Genomic DNA, 17509 nt, shown 5'->3' on the forward strand with positions numbered 1-17509 from the left:
CTTCCTGTTGGTAGTTGAGGGGAAATTGTACATTCACTCTTTAAATATATTTGTTAAGCACCAACTGTATACCAGACAGATGTAAATGGTATGGGTCAAGTCCTCAATTAGTAAAGAGTAGCGATAAGCAACCACGAAGATGATCACATTTGCAAACCATGGAGATTCCCAAAACTTCAGCCTACCCCCTGTAACTTATCCGACTACTAAAACTTCCTCAGATACTAACAAATGACAAAACAAACTCATCTGGGTGTTTCACCAGCGAAATTTGAAATGATCAATACTAGCAGCCAAAAAGAGAGTGACCTAGAGAATCTCTAGTGAGATCCACTAATTCTTTGTATTGCGTGCTTGAGTGGGTATGTTGGAAGCCACCACCTGCTCCTGCTACAAGAGCCCTGGGACTGAGGCAAGGGCAGAAAACCTAGGCGGGAGGGGCTCCCTTGGGAGAGACAAAGCCTCCTCCCTCACACTCTATTGGACCCGGCCAGTTTAGGAGGATCCCGGGGATGCCGCGTTCTTTGGTGGAATCCAGCCACCCCCACCGGGCACTCCGGGGGAAGCCCAGGCCAACCGCCCCCAGCCCACCCAGCACTGAAGCACGAGGCGCCTCAAGATTGCGCAAAAGCCTCTCCCTCCCCCGCCTGCTCGGTGGCATGTTCCTAAAATTCCCATCTGCACAACATAAACAGGAAACGTGCAGCAAAAGCCCTGGCAGTGCAAATTCCATGCTGCAGTCGAGGGCGGGAGAATCTCGTCTTTGGTAGGGGAGTAGTGGGGGGAGGGGAAGAGCCAAACTTTTCAGGAGACCCCTCAACGATCCTTGTCTCTTCTTCCCATTTCCAGAAAGAAAGAATAGAGAAGGCGGAAGGAAAGGACTCCCCGCTTAGGAAAAAAAGGGGAGGGGGCGGGGGTGGTGGGCCATGAAAGGGCAACCAGGCTTCCAAGTGAACCACCAGGAGCGGCTGCGGTGGCGGGAATACGTCCAGCAGCCCACTCTACTAAGCCAGCAGTCCGAGCGACCCGGGGAGCTGCGGGGTGGGCTCACCCTTGGCCACGGGTCCGGGAGTCTGCGCGGGTGGGGGCGGGGGAGGAGCAGGCGCTCGGCTTAGCGCAGGCGCACAGCGCGCCTTGGTTGTCAAACATGGCTGAAGTGCCGCCGCTGCCGCTACTGCTGCTGCAGGGAAAATGCTGAGCCCTCCCGGGCCCGGTGGGCGGCGGCGGCAAGGGCGGCGACGGGCACCTGCTTCCCGGGCGCTGCGGCGGCGGCCATGGCCCGGCTGGCCGACTACTTCATCGTAGTAGGCTACGACCACGAGAAGCCAGGTAAGGGTGTGGGGCGGGCGCCGCCCCCGGGCCTCCCCGCCCCCGTCCCCCCCCCCCCCCTCCCCGGCTGCTGTCCAGTGGGCTCTGCGGGGCTGGGCGTCGCAGCAGGGAGGCGGGGAGGGCCGGGCCGGCCGCGGCGGAGCGGGAGGTCGGTGTCCGGCCTTCGTGGCTGGGCTGAGCCTCACGGTGGGCGTGAGGGACCGGCACGAGGGGAGGGGGAGGGGAGAAGAAGGGGAAGAGGCCGTGTCCGCGGGGGCCCAGGGAGGCCCAGCTGGGCCAGCTGGGGGCGAGTCCGGGTGTTGCGACCCTCGCTCCGGAGGAGGCCGGGTACCAGGGGCAGCGCCCTGGTGCCCGCGGGATTGGGCCAGGATCTCAGGGCTAGGAGGGCAGGAGCCAACTGTGTTAAGTTCCTCGGGGATAAACTTCTGCCCTGCATCCTGAGTGAGTAACGAGTGACGCAGGGGGCTGTCCTCTCCAAAAGGAAATGCTGAGAGAGTCCAGTGCTACCTCACCCCTTCCTTGCTGAGAGAGTCCAGTGCTACCTCACCCCTTCCTTGTTGGAGGCCTGTCTAGTCACCGCCCCAGTGAACCCATGGTACTGGGGAAGGGGGTCCTTGCAGTTTTAAACGTTTCTAGGAAATGCTCCCTGTTCTTTCAGGACAAGATATGATAGTCATTTCAGAGTGTCTGAGCACTATCTTTTAAGTAAGGACAGTCATCCAACCGCTGAAGGTCTTAATGTGTGACTAAAAAACCTTTTTTTGGATTAAAAAAGTCTTTTTTGAGTATAATTGACACACAGTGTTTAATGCATGTTCTAATCTTCTAATTCATCGCAAAATTTTCTTCATAAGGAACAGTTTGGCAAATGCATTGAATTTTAATTTCATCATTGGACTTCTGCAACTTAAGAAAATTCAGGGTTCATGCACGTTTATTTTTGTATTTGCATTTCTTTGTATTCTGTAGCTAAGCATAATGTAATAAATTGAACTAGAAAGCACATGTATTTCAGGTTAATTCCAGTTGCACATTTGCAAGGAATTTTATACAGCAGCTGGTAGTCCCTACATCTTTCAGAGGAGATGCTGAGATTGTGTTTTGCTGATGGTTACAGTCATCTGTAGCGTCAGAATGTCATTGTGCTACCCATTCTCTGTCAACTCCTCCTTTCACTATTACTCTTCTAATTTCCTTCAGTGGGAAATTTTTATTTAAAAACATTTTTTTTTTTTTTTAATGTTTACTCGTATTTGAGAGAGAGAAAGAGCGTGAGCAGGGGCGGGGCAGAGAGAGAGGGAGACACAGAATCCAAAGCAGGCTCTAGGCTCTGAGCTTTCAACTCAGACCCCAATGCAGGGTTCAAACTCACAAGCCTCAAGAGCGTGACCTGAGCAGAAGTTGTCGCTTAACCTACTGAGCCACACAGGTGCCCCAGTGGGAAACTTACATTTTTTAATCTGTCACTACTCATGACCTAATGGAGGTCAATTGTAAAGAGAAGGGGTTGGGCTGTATTTAAAGTATCTTCTGGCTCCAACATTTTCTTATTTCCTAGTAATTTTGCATTCTGCAGTCTCTTACCAACAATATGGAGAATCACAGTTTATTTATTTTTTTAAATATTTATTTTTGAGAGAGAGCACGCAAGTCGGTAGGGACAAAGAGAGGGGGACAGAGGACCCGAAGCAGGCTCCACACTAACAGCTGAGAGCCCGATGTGGGACTCAAAGTTACAAACCCTGAGATCATGACCTGAGCCAAAGTGGGTGGCTTCTCCGGCTGAGCCACCCAGGCGCCCCCAAATCACAGTTTATTTTTAACATTATTTCATTTTTAGCAACATTGTTTTTTCTCACTTAAGAAAATTGAAACACAAACTTGCAGAAACTTGCAAATAAGGTAGGAAGAACTTTTTTCCCTAAACCATTTGAGAGGAAGCTGCTGACCTGATGCGTCATTCCAGAATGCTTTAGTGTGCATGTTTTTACAAAAAAGGATATTCTCCTTTAATCACAATACAGTTATCAAAATCAGGAAATTTATGTTGATATAGTACTCCATCTAGTTTTAAGCGTTGTTGATAGTGCTATTAATCTTTCTACTGGCAAAAGGATCCCATTCAGAATTATATGTTGCTTTTATTAGTCATGTCTCTTTATTCTTTAGTCTGGAACAATTCCTTCATCTTCTCTTGCTTTTCATAACCTTGACACTTATGAAGATTATAGGGCAGTTATTTTGTAGAATGTCCCTCAGTTTGGGGTTATCTGTTCTCCAGTGATTAGATACATACAGGTTATGTACTTTGTGTAGAAATATCACAAAAAGTGATGCTCATTGCAGCCTATCAGGTGGTACACAATTTCAGTTTTTCCCATTATTGATGATTTTCACTTTGATTACTTGATATAAGCAATCCCTGCCAGGCTTCTTCGTTATAAAGTTAATATGTAATTGTTAATAAATAGTTTTGTGAGGAGTACTTTGAAGCTCTGTAAATATCTTGTTCCTCATCAAGCTTTTCTTTTTAAATGTTTATTTATTTTTGAGAGACAGAGAGAGAGAGCCGGGGAGGGGCAGAGAGAGGGGGAGACACAGAATCCGAAGCAGGCTGCAGGCTCTGAGCTGTCAGCACAGAGCCCCACATGGGGCTTAAACTGAAAGATCATGACCTGAGCTGAAGTCAGATGTCAGACTCTTAAACTGACTGAGCCACCCAGGAACCCCTGTATGATTTTTTTTTATTTTTTTTAGTGGATTATATTCTGTTACTATTTATTTTGATGTTTAGGTTGTTTCTTATTTGGCCAATGAGAGTCCATTCAACCTGGCTTCTGTGTCTTTATGACATATCCCCATCATTCTTTGAGCATGTCTACTTTTTGGCATGAGAAAGTTTATCCTATACTATATCTGCCTTAGTCCTGCAATTGGCCATTTCTCTAGGGTCCCTGAATCCTTTTAGTGGAGAATGATTTTTTTTTTTAAGTTTGTTTATTTTTGAGGGAGAGAGAGAGTGGGGGAGGGGCAGAGAGAGAGAGAGAGGAAAAGAAAGAATCCCAAGCAAGCTCCACACTGTCAGTGCAGAGCTGGATGCCAGGCTCGATCTTATGACTATGAGACCATGACCTGAGCCTAAGAGTCAGACACTCAACCGACTGAGCAACCCAGGCGCCCTAAGAATGATGTTTTGAATTGTTTTCAATGTTTATTTATTTTTGAGAGAGAGAGAGAGAGAGAGAGAGAGAAAGAAAGAAACAGACAGACAGACAAAGCATGAGTTGGGAAGGGTCAGAGAGAGAGGGAGACACAGAATCCAAAGCAGGCTTCAGGCTCCAGGCTCTAGGCTCTGAGCTGTCAGTGCAGAGCCTGACGTGGGGCTTGAACTCACAAACTGTGAGATCATGACCTGAGCTGAAGTTGGATGCTTAACTGACTGAGCCACCCAGGGGCCCCTGAGAATGACATTTTGAAGCTAAGATTTCAGTGCTAGTATTTTTATTGCTGTTCGGTTGTTAGTGCTCTCAGACCCTCTTAATGGATGAAGTTGGGGAATACATAGATGTATGTACACAAACACATTTACATATATTTTTATTTATCTGTATATAGTGAAAATGATGAGTTTACACTAATACCTCCAATTTCAGTACAACACTCCAGGGTCCATTCTAGTTTTTTTTTTTTTTTTCTTTTTCATATTTGTAATACTCTTCTTTGATAGTGAGAAATCTCGTTTCCATTATCCTTAATATATTTATTCAATCCTCCTGTATTTGACCAATCTTTCATATTTGCTTCCTCCTCCTCTCTTGGATGCCTTTCTTTCTCTGCTGATTCTTCCTTCTATCCCTCCCACTCCACTACCCTTCTCAGGATCTAACAGCCTATATACCAGGATATCCTGATAAAGGGACACCTTCCTCAACCTACTCTGACTCCCCATATCAGCTTCCCCATTGTTTGTGGATATATTTCTCACCCCACTTAGGCGCTGATACCCCACACTGGGCTACTTTCATGTGAATACATCCTCTTCTCTCTGTTCACCCTAGTGTCCCATGCCAGGTTGCCCTTCTGCATTGACACCCTTCTTCCAGTACTTGAGCTGAGAACATTTTTGAACAACCCTTCCCACATGGACTCCTTCCTTGGTTCACTTGGGCTCTGACAACCCGCACCCCACCCAGGGCTGTCATGACTACTCACCATCCCACAGCAGAGAAAAGGAAGATTATTTTTTATTTTTTGTTTTTTTTTAAGTAAACTCTCTGCCACATGTGGGGCTCGAACTCACAACCTTGAGGTCAAGAGTCTCATGCTCTATAGGCTGAACCAGCCAGGCACCCTAGGGAAGATTATTTTTTTAATTAACAGAATCCAGAAGCTTTTATTTATTTTTTTTTTTTAAATTTTTTTTTTCAACGTTTTTTATTTATTTTTGGGACAGAGAGAAACAGAGCATGAACGGGGGAGGGGCAGAGAGAGAGGGAGACACAGCATCGGAAACAGGCTCCAGGCTCCGAGCCATCAGCCCAGAGCCTGACGCGGGGCTCGAACTCATGGACCGTGAGATCATGACCTGGCTGAAGTCGGACGCTTAACCGACTGCGCCACCCAGGTGCCCCCAGAAGCTTTTATAAACTATAGAATTTGGATAGTAAAATGTATGACTTTATTATAATTTCTTTACTTGGGATAATTTTTCTTTAGTCATGTTTATCAAAGTGTAATTTACATATAATAAAATCACTTTTTTAACTGAACAGTTTAAAGAGTTTTGACAGGTGTATACATAAATGTAGCCACTACCACAATCACGGTATAGATATAGAACATTTCTGTCCCTACAGAAAATTCTCTCTTCCCCTGTGCTGTCAGTTCCCTCCCTAGCCTCTGGCAATCATTGATTTGTTTTCTGTCCTTTTTTGTCTTTTCTTAGAATAACATCTAAATGGAATTATATAGTGTTTAAAAAAATTTTTTTTTAATGTTTATTTTTGAGAGAGAGAGAGCGCGCTATCATGAGTGGGGAAGGGGCAGAGAGAGAGGGAGACAGAATCTGTAGCAGGCTCCAGGCTCTGAGCCCATTGTGGGGCTTGAACTTGTTGAACCCTGAGATCATGACCTGAGCCGAAGTTGGGTGTTTAACTTACTGAGCCACCCAGGAGCCCCTGGAATTATATAGTGTTTTTAATGTTGGACTTTTTTTCACTTAAAAACATGTTTGAGATTTATCCATTTTGTATTTATTGTCAGTTGCTCCTTTTTATTGCTGAATATGATAGAATTTATTCATTCACCATTTGGCAGCCATTTGAGTTTCCAGTTTTTGGCTATTATGAACAAAGTTATTCTGAATGTTTGCATACAGATCTTTGAGTGTTCATATGGTTTCATTTCTTTTGGATAAATACATGGGAGAAGAATTGCTGGGTCATATAGTAAGTGTCTGTTTAACTTTGTGTGAAACTGCCAAACTATTTTCCAAATTGACTGTGCCATTTTGCATTCTTTCCAGAAATGTATAAAAGTTCCAGCTGATCTTTTTATTTTATTTATTTTTACTTTCTAAAATTGAAACTTTTTTTAGCGATTCTAGTGGATATGTAATCATATTTCATTGTGGTTTCAGTTTACATTTTCCTGGTGACTAATGATGTTAATCACCTTTTCATGTGCTTACTGTATTTGAATATTTTTTTGTAAACTTTCAGATCAAATTTTTGTTCTTTTCTATTGAATTGCTTGGCTTATTTTAAAGGTTTTTTGTCTGTTTGTTTTCACTTTCCAATACAAGTCCTTATCAGGTGTTTTGTAAATAGTTTCTTTCAATCTGTGGTTTGCCTTTTCATTTTTTTACAGTGTCTTTTGAAGAGCAGATGTTTTAGTTTGGGATCACTTTGAAGACATTTGAACACTCTTATGTCTTGAGTGGTCTCCTTTGAATAGTCCTTTTTATGTGAAGCCCTCTGTTGAAACTTATTGGAAGAAAATCCACTAAATCTGTGTACTTGTTTGAATTGTAAGTGAAGAACAAACCTAGTTCATTCTGTAAATCTTTATTATGAAGTTTTCTTTGGGAATTACTATGATTTTATTACCTGTCTCTAAAAGCTAATCAGATTATGATAATATGATACTGAAATATTGTATACTTAATACCACAGTTTTCCTTCATTTAATCAGTGCCCTCTATATATGTTCCTAAAGTTACTTTTCATTTAGTAACACTTTTTTTTAGTAATACTTCTTAGTTAAATTTTTCATATATCTGCATTAAAATTGGGTTGAAAGACAACCTTGTCTTTTGAAAAATTGCTTTTACAAACTGTTAAAAATAATTAATGCAATTTGAATTGTATCCAAAACAATGGTAGCAGACACATAGTAGATGTTTGGTAATGATGTACTGAATGAACACACAATTGCTGAAAATATGGAAAATACAAAAAGCTATAAAGAAAGAGTGTGGTTATAAAAGAGTAACAGGAAGGGAGTGCTTGGGTGGCGCAGTTGGGTAAGTATCTTATTCTTGATTTTGGCTCAGGGCATGATCTCACAGTTGTGACATTCCAGCCCTGCATCAGGTTCCGAGTTGAGCATGGAGTCTGCTTAAGATTCTATCTCTCTGCCCCCCTGCCCCTCTCTCTCCCCCACCCACATGCTCTCTCTCAAAATAATAAAACATAAATGAATTTTTAAAAGGGTAACAGGAGGAATTTTTATGTTGGTAGAACTATTTTGTTTCTTGGGGTTTTTTTCTTTCCTTTTTTTTTTTAAATTTAAATTATAGTTAGCATACAGTGCAATATTAGTTTTAGGAGTAGAATTCCATGGTTTTTATCACTTATATATAGTACCCAATGCTCATCACAAGTGCCCTCCTTAGTACCCATCATTCATCTAGCCCATCTCCTACCCACCTCCCTCCATCAACCTATGGTTTGTTCTCTGTCATTGAGAGTCTCTTATGGTTTGTTTCCCTTTCTTTTCCCTACCCCATATGTTCATCTGTTTTGTTTCTTATATTCCACATATGAGTGAAGTCATACAGTGTTTGTCTTTCTCTGAATGACTTATTTCACTTAACATAATACATTCTAGCTCCATCCACGTCATTGTAAGTGGCAAGATTTCATTCTTCTTGGTGGCTGAGTAATGTTCCATTATATATATGTATATGTATATATATATGTACATATACATCACATCTTTATCCATTCATCAATTGATGGACATTTGGGCTCTCTCCATAGTTTGGCTATTGTCAATGCAATAGAACTATTTTGTATCTTGACTAGGTGGTGGATACATGAACCTACATATATGATAAATCATATGGAAGTGAAACACACACACACACCAATGTGAATAAATATAGTAAAACTGGGGACTCTGAATAAGAAATTGGATTGTATTAGTGTCAGTTTGCTGGTGTTGATATTGTACTATAATTTTATAGGGTGTTACCATTGGGAGAAACTGGGTAAGGAGAAATGGGGTTTCTGTGTTATTTATTATTATTATTATTTTTTTTTTGAGAGTTTTTTTTTTTTAATTTTTTTTTAACGTTTATTTATTTTTGAGACAGAGAGAAAGCATGAACGGGGGAGGGGCAGAGAGAGAGGGAGACACAGAATCGGAAACAGGCTCCAGGCTCTGAGCCATCAGCCCAGAGCCTGACGTGGGGCTCGAACTCACGGACTGCGAGATTGTGACCTGAGCTGAAGTCGGACGCTTAACCGACTGAGCCACCCAGGCGCCCCGTGTGTTATTTATTATTACAACTATCTCAAAATTAAAAAAAATAATTCAAAAAAGTTATAAAATAAAGCTATTTTATTTAATAAAATAAAGTTATAAAATAAAGTAGATAAAAAGATACTCATAGTATTCTTACTTTTTCCTTAATGTTGATGACATAAGGAAAGATTATTCTATAAAATTCCAGGAAAACATCTTCAGTAGATGTTATTATTATATCTTATGGGTATATCAATTTGACTTCATCATTTCACTTTATTATTGGATATTTAATATGTTTCCAGTTTTGTGCTCTTATAATATACTGTCATGCTAAGGAGAATATAACTTGAAAACCACTGATTTTTATGACAGATTGATTTTGATAATTTGAAATTAAGACTTTATTTTCCTGACTTTGCATATGACTCTGGCACAATATTTAGGAAATTAGGAAATATCATGTTTCTAACAGGTGAGCTTATTTAACCAAAACTGTTTATTTTTCTTATTGTTTCTTCTACTTTACTGAAATTTGTCCAAGAAAAATTGATAATGACCACATGGGTTAAATCCCTTAATGACTTTTTTTGTTGTTTACTTTTCTTTTTAAGTTAATTTTTTTTTTTTTTTTTAAGTAGGCTTCATACCCAACATGGAACTTGAACTCATGACCCTGAGATTAAGAGTTGCTTGCTATACTGACTGAACCAGCTGGGCACTCCTCTTTTTGTTTACTTTTGCTGTCCATTAATACATTTAGAATTTAACCGATTTATCTAGATATATTTAACCTGGAGTCAAGTATCATAATTATTTGAGGTTCTCGTATTCTTTCATATCAACTCACCTAAGTATATTAGCAAAAGATTTGAAATACTTCTTAGGTGTTTTATCAGTTTTATTTAGGCAGTATAAGTGAGATAAGCTAAGAGGTAAACTTATGCACAATACCTGTCCATATAGGTTGAGACACTTTAAAAACTGATTATTGGTTATTATGGAACCATTGTAATTCATAGTCAGCCTGGGTTCCTTCCCCCATTCCCCATTCTTCTTTCTTTCATCCTTTCTTTCTTTTCTTTCACAAGCCGGGGAGAGGGGAAAGAGAGCATTCCATGCTCAGTGCAGGGCCTGATCCCACGACCCTGGGATCATGACCTGAGCCAAAATCAAGAGACAAGTTATGTAAGATGAATAAGCATTGCCATGGGGATAAGAGGGTAAAGGAGATTATAGCCAGGGAGAAAAAAATGTAAATATGTGACTGTCTTGTTCCAGGAGTGGAGAAAAGTATAGTGTAGATGGGAATTGACGTGAGCTTTGCTGGAGTGGGTTCAGATAAGATTATGAAAAGTTCTGTATAGGCTATGGAATTTAGCCTTGACTCTGTAGACAGTGGGGTCTGTTGAAAAATGGGGGTCTTGAAAAACAAGAAACAACATAGAAATATGACTCAAATGGCAATGGACTAGAGGAAGAAAGACCAGTGTGAGAAAACTCAGGAACTTTTACAGGGAATGGAAAGGAAGGTATGGAGTCCAGAGAAATTTGAAAGCTCAAATTAGTGAAATTTAGTAGTGAAATGGATGTGAGGGGTAAAGGAGAAAGAGTAGTTGAGGGTAACAAAGTCTCTAGCTAGTTAATTGGGCAGGTAATGATGCTATGAATGCAAATAGGGAATTCAGGAGAAGAAATAAATTTGGATGCAGGAAAGAAATGCTGAGCTTAGTTTTGGATATGTTAAATTAAAGGTGCTTGCCTATAATCAAGGTAGAGATGTCATTTAGGTGTTGTTAGATATATGGATCAGGATGGAAGAAGAGAATTGAAAATTAGAGATTTAATTTGGCAATTACCAATAACCAACTGATTGTCAGATATAACAACAAAAAAAAATGAGGTTGTTGAGGAAATGTGTATAGGGTGAAAAAATAAGTAGCCTAAGAAATGAACCCAGAGAAAATTCAATATTTAAGAAGGAGATGGAGCAGTAATAATTAGGAGTGGTCAGAGGTATTGCAAGAGAACCAAGATTGTGTGATATCATGGAAACCTTGGGTGTAGAGAATTTTGAGGAGGAGGAAATGATGAATAAATATCAAAAGCTCTGAAGATGTAATGTATAATGAGGACTATCAGTAGTGTCTTAGTCCATTTGAGCTGCTGTAACAACTGTAACACTCATTGCTGTAACACTCATTGACTGAGTGGCTTAAACAACAAACATTTATTTCTCACAGTTCTGGAGGCTGTGAATTCCAAAATCAAAGCCCAAGCTGATTCAGGGTCTTCCTGTGAGGCCTGGCTTCCTGGTTCATGGGTAGTGGTCTTCTCATCATGTCTTTGCATGGTGGAAGGGACAAGAGAAATCTCTGGAGCCTCTTTTATAAGGGCACTCATCTCATTCATGAGGACAGAGCCCTCATGGCCTAGTCACCTCCAAATATCATCACTTTGGCTCCACCTTCAAATGCTATCACATTGGGAGTTAGGTCTCAACATATGAGTTTTGGGGTGACACAAATAGTCTTTATAGGCTCATGGACTTGATAATAAGGACAAATAGGCTCATGGACTTGTTAATATGGATAGTGACTTTAGAACGTTAGAGTTGTTGGGGGGCCAAAGCCAATTTGATAAATGCGCGTCCTAAGTCATGTGCTGTATAAGCCTCACCGAATCCAATTTATTTTCTCTTTAGAGCTCATGATGGTGTGAACTTCCCATAGCTGTGGGAAGTGAAAGAGGAGTCAGAAGTGATGTAAAATTCCAAACATGAAACTCTGTGATACTTGTGATATCATGACTTAAATAGGTGGTTGAAAATATTTTTCTGTTAAAATTTGTCTTTGTGAACTTGGAAGATGGTGAGTTTTATTTCATAGCCATCCAAATCGAGACTTCAGAAAAGGGGACAAGTAGAGGCTGGACACAGAGACTTGACAGTCTTTAGGATAGAGCTATGGCCATGTAGATAAGGACTTAAACCCTAGAAAGAACCTGGGTCCTAATGATTTATAGTGAGATTGTCATAACTGCCCTCTGAATTTTTATTTTTTACATGAAAGATTATAACCTCATATGGTTAAACCATTATAAATTAGAGTTTTCTGTGCCGGAAATCAAGAGTCATGAAAAGTGAGTCATAGACAGTGAGGGAATATTTCTCAGTGTCAGGTATGGCAGAATGATCAGTGACACGTGGAGTTAATCAAGATCTTTCCATTTCATAAAATGTTAGAGTTATAAGTTAACTGTATAGATTGTTTAATTCAGTCCACTTTGTGGATATGAAACTGATGCACTGGGGTGCCTGGGTGGCTAAGTCTGTTAAGCATCCAACTCTTGATCTCAGTTCAGGTCTAGATATTGGGGTTGTGAGTTTAAGCTCCATGTTGGGTTCCATGTTGGGTTTCATGCTGGATGTGGAGTCTACTTTCTTCTTTTCAGAAAGAAACTGATGCACCTGGTTGCACCACCCACCCACCTCCTCTTGTGAATGGTTACACCACTGTTGGGTGGCAAATACTGGGCTAGAAGTTACCTAAGCCTGTACTCCTGTATACCATGTTCTGATTTGAGAATTTATTCAAGGATAGTCTTACCCCAGAATTGTTACAGCTGGAATCTTGTGTTGTAAACCAAATTGCAAAACTTAAAGCAGGAGAAAGTATAGTAAGTTGAAACAACAGATTAAGACCATTTGTTTGAGTCATCTGATTTTGAGAGGTAAGAATATCTGGTTGGAGGGCTGCCTGGATGGTTCAGTCAGAGGAGCATATCAATATCTCTTGATATTGGTGTTGTGAGTTTGAGCCCCACATTGGGTGTAGAGATTACTTAAAAAAAAAGAGTATCTGGTTGGAAAACTTTGAACACTTTATCTTAAGGATAAAGGCTTTATTATTGTTACTGTTTTTAAGGATGTCATTTTTTTTATCTGAGTTGTCTGGTTGATTGGTGCTTAGTTAGATATGTTTGAATTAAATTGCAGAAATAGGTCCAATGAGAGTTTAAAAAAATGTATAGGACAGATTTGAACGTAAATGAAGGCAGAACAATGAGTGGAAATGGATGGAGTTAGAGCAATTGATGCTGGAGAGGGTGGATAAGTATGGGAAGAAAGTTCCTTAGGACTTGGGGTCTCAAACACATTCTGTGTACAGAATACAAGTGTATCAGTGGGTTCTGACTCCTCCCTTCTAAAGAGTGTGTATTTTGGAAAATAAAATTGCCATTTGATTAGTCTTGGAGATATTTTATAATGGTGTACGTAAAAACATGTCACTGATCACCTGTGGGGATTTTGTGGGAGGTGACAAGTAACATAGGCATTTGATAGAACCAGAAATATACAGGTAAACAGCATTAGTGGATAGGGAAATACAGTTTTGGGTATTGGGAAAAGATAGTGGTAAAGTGTGTTGAGAAAGGTTCAGGGTAAGCTTTTAAATTTTAGATACAACTATCAAAATAATGAATTCCTAAGAAACCTAACCTCTCAAAGTAATTTTTTGAGCAGCAGTTTTATTTCCCAGTTGTAGGTTAATTTATGTTATATATTATGTGCCTGACATGATGATCATCTTCATTAAAAACTGTTATAAAAATGAAGACACTGACTAAATCACTGTGTTGGTAGTAGACTAGTGTTTATTTATTTTAAATATTTATTTATTTTGAGAGAGAGAGAGAGTGGGAACTGGGGAGGGCAGAGAGAGAAGGAGAGAGAGAATCCCAAGTAGGCTCCTTGCTGTCAGTGCAGAGCCCAGTGTGGAGCTCGATGCCACGAACTGTGAGATCATGATCTGAACTGAAATCAAGAATCGGATGCTTAACTGACTGAACCACCCAGGCGCCCCTAGTATTTCTTAATTTTAAAACCTTGCTGTTGTCAAAACTGAGATCATTAGGTATTAACAAGATTTAATGCCCAGTTACTTAATTATTGCTGAACTTGAGTAATGACTTGGGTTATGAAATTATTTACGAAGTAAAGGCTGTTCATTTAAAATTCTCATTTCTGTAATCTACCTTTTAAAGGAAAAGATAACTTATAGTTTCATAATTATTTAACTTTTTCTTATACTTATGTCTTCATTTTAGAATTTTTCATTAGAGCTTTTATTTATTTTTATTTTTTAGTTATATCTGTGTTTCATTGTTTACTGAAAAAAATGAATGAAGGTTTTGCCTATGGAAATATTTCATACAATTGCTGCTTAAGTTTAAATGAATTTGAGACAGGCTAGATTTAAAACAAAATTTATGTACAGTTTTACAGATATCGATTATTCTAGAGTATAGGAACAAAAAGATTAAGAAAAGAAAAAAAAAAAGCTTGTATTTTAAGGGGACCTTCACATTATTATAGGAAAATACCAGAGAAATAATCTTTACTTTTCAAGATGTTTTAACAATACTACAGTGTATTGTATGATAGCTACAGTTTAGCTCTCCAGCACTTATGAGCTCTCCAGCACTGCCATAACACATCTTGCAAATTTGGTGGCTTATAAAAACACTTATTTTCTCACACTTCTGGAGACTGTAAGTCTGAAATCAAGGTGCTGGGAGGGCACTGCTCCCTCTGAATACTCTAAGGAAGTATCCTTCCTTCTTTTAGTTTCTGGTGGCTCTAGCCTTCCTTGGTTTGTGACAGCAATCACTCTGATCTCTGCCTCATTTTTACATGGCTTTCTTTTGTGTCTCTGTGTCCAAATCTCCTCCTTTCTCTTATAAAGACAATAATCATTGGATTTAGGGGACACCCTAAATCTAGGATGATTTCATCTTGAGATCCTTAACTAATTACGTCAACAAAGACCCTATTTCCAAATAAGGTCACATTCTGGAGTTCTGGTGGAATTTTGGGGGTGACACTATTCAACTTACTATAAACATAGTGGCTCATGAAGTTTTTATAATGCTTGCTGTTTGTACGTATTAGGAAATTTATCTGGACAGAATAGTACAAAATATAAGACTTAATTAAAAAATAATTTTGTAATAATTTTGTAATAGGTTGTACTTTCAAAAGGCAAATATATTTAAAAAAAAAACCATTCTCATAACGTTACAAGTTAAAACAACACTCAGTGTAAATATTTGGGTGAATAATATACTATGGAAAAGTCAGAATTCCTTGGAACACACACACACACACACACATACACACACAGTTTTGCACATAGTTTTTTTTTTTTTTTTTTTTAAATTTTTTTTCAACGTTTATTTATTTTTGGGACAGAGAGAGACAGAGCATGAACGGGGGAGGGGCAGAGAGAGAGGGAGACACAGAATCGGAAACAGGCTCCAGGCTCTGAGCCATCAGCCCAGAGCCCGACGCGGGGCTCGAACTCACGGACCGCGAGATCGTGACCTGGCTGAAGTCGGACGCTTAACCGACTGTGCCACCCAGGCGCCCCTGCACATAGTTTTTAAAAAGGTTTAGATCTATGTGTGTTCTTTTTTAAAAGTTTTTTAAAAGTTTATTTATTTTGAGAGAGACAACGTGAGTGGGGGAGGGGGAGAGAGAGAGAATCCCGAGCAGGCTCCACACTGCCAGCGCAAATCCCAATGCAGGGCTTGAATTGATGAAGCTGTGAGATCATGACCTGAGCTGAAACCAAGAGTCAGATGCTTAACTGACTGAGCCACCCAGGTGCTCCTAGATCTATGTATGTTCTTTGTTGTAAATTTTACTTGTGCTGGGGTGTCTGGCGGGCTCAGTTGGTAGAGCATGTGACTCTTGATCTCAGGGTACTTAGTTCAAGCCTCACGGTGGGCATGGAGGCTACTTTAAATTTTTTTTTTTTTTTTCACTTGTGCCACCGGTTCTCTCCGTATTGTTGTGTTGGGAAAGCCAATCGATATTTTCTTTAGATGTGTCACACAGCTTACATTTATTTAGGCATTTTCTTTATAGGAGAGACTATCAGATTGGATCTTCAGTTCATTTAAAAATACTGAGCATTTTCATGTATATTACGGACTCTTGATAGAAATACAGTGAGTTACCCTGTGGGGTCTATCAAAGTTAAATAATTTGCTCACTTTCATACTGATTTTAAATTGAATTAAGTGGGATTAAATGGTACTCAGATGATTTTCTAACTTTAAATCAAAACTTTTCTTAATAAATACATTGTAGGGACTGGGGAGTGGAGAAGATTGAGGGAGAGGAATAGGGAAGGTTTTTTAGGTTAGGGGACAGTAGTAGTAGCAGATGTACTGAAGTGATAAACAATGAGTAGATTCTCAATTTGGCTGAAATATTAGGACTGGAAGAGAACTGGTAAGTTATAATATTGGGACTTGAACAGAGAACTTGTAAGTAATAAATGAAGATTATATTAGAGTAGTTAGGACTTTTTCCCCCCAACTGTTTTCATAGGCTAGTTACTTTTCATTGCGTTTTTTTCTCGTCCTTCTGCACTTTATCTCTTGAGTTGAAATTCTTGATACTTTGGAAAACAAAATTTAAAAACCTGTTACATAAGAATGTTCAAAAGTATTTCTGTAGGAGAACTTGCTTTCATAAGAAGCAGAGTAATTGCCTTTGATTTTAAACTGGTGGTTTGCTCTCCTTTCTTTACAATCTGTACATCTTGTTTTACTCCTCGTGACTTTTCCTACTTGGGAGATCTAGTTTCTGACTGATCTTTTTCTGCTTGGCTCTTAAATTCTTTTTTTGTCCAGATGATTAGAAATTCTGCTCATCTATTTTTCTACCCAGTTTTGACTTATACTGTCATGGTTCTAGTATATCAGCACCTTCCTGCTTTCACTTACCTGTCTATTGCTAAAATTGTTTTATATTTTATTTATTGTAGTAATACATTCTTGTTATAAACATTTCAAACATTACAGAGGTTGCTGAATCTTGGCTGTAGTACCCATCTCATCAGGTCTTGTCACAGTTAGATTCTAGGTACTTTTACAGAAATTTTTAGTTCTTTTTTATTTACTATTATTTTTTTTTTTTTTTTTATAAATTTTTTTTTCAACGTTTATTTATTTTTGGGACAGAGAGAGACAGAGCATGAACGGGGGAGGGGCAGAGAGAGAGGGAGACACAGAATCGGAAACAGGCTCCAGGCTCTGAGCCATCAGCCCAGAGCCTGACGCGGGGCTCGAACTCACGGACCGCGAGATCGTGACCTGGCTGAAGTCGGACGCCCAACCGACTGCGCCACCCAGGCGCCCCTACTATTATTTTTTTTAATTGAAGTATAGTTAAAATACAGTGTTATGTTAGTTTCAGTTGTACAATATAATGATTCAACAATTCTCTACATTAGTGCTCATCACGATAAGTATACTCTTAATCCTTTTTGTCTAGTTCACTAGTCTGGCCCCCTCACCTCCCCTCTGGCAACCACCACTTTGTTAACCTGCATTTAAGAGTCCATTCTTTGTCTCTTTT

The 17509-nt window shown here is 39.7% G+C and overlaps 1 protein-coding gene across 3 annotated transcripts in view; it reads left to right on the top strand.

The window, feature by feature from the left end:
* The first annotated feature begins 1115 nt into the window (after window positions 1-1115).
* SBF2 (SET binding factor 2) overlaps window positions 1116-17509 on the top strand; it is a 490797-nt gene continuing 474403 nt past the window's right edge. For all 3 annotated transcript variants that reach the window (XM_086678004.1, XM_086678005.1, XM_086678006.1), the window contains exon 1: window positions 1116-1329. In XM_086678004.1, the coding sequence (XP_086534130.1) occupies window positions 1275-1329 (55 nt within the window). In that variant the 5' untranslated portion in view covers window positions 1116-1274. The remainder of the gene's footprint in view (window positions 1330-17509) is intronic.

The sequence above is a fragment of the Puma concolor genome, chromosome D1 (assembly GCF_028749965.1).
Source record: "Puma concolor isolate L17-30 chromosome D1, mPumCon1.1.hap2, whole genome shotgun sequence".
NCBI lineage: Eukaryota > Metazoa > Chordata > Mammalia > Carnivora > Felidae > Puma > Puma concolor.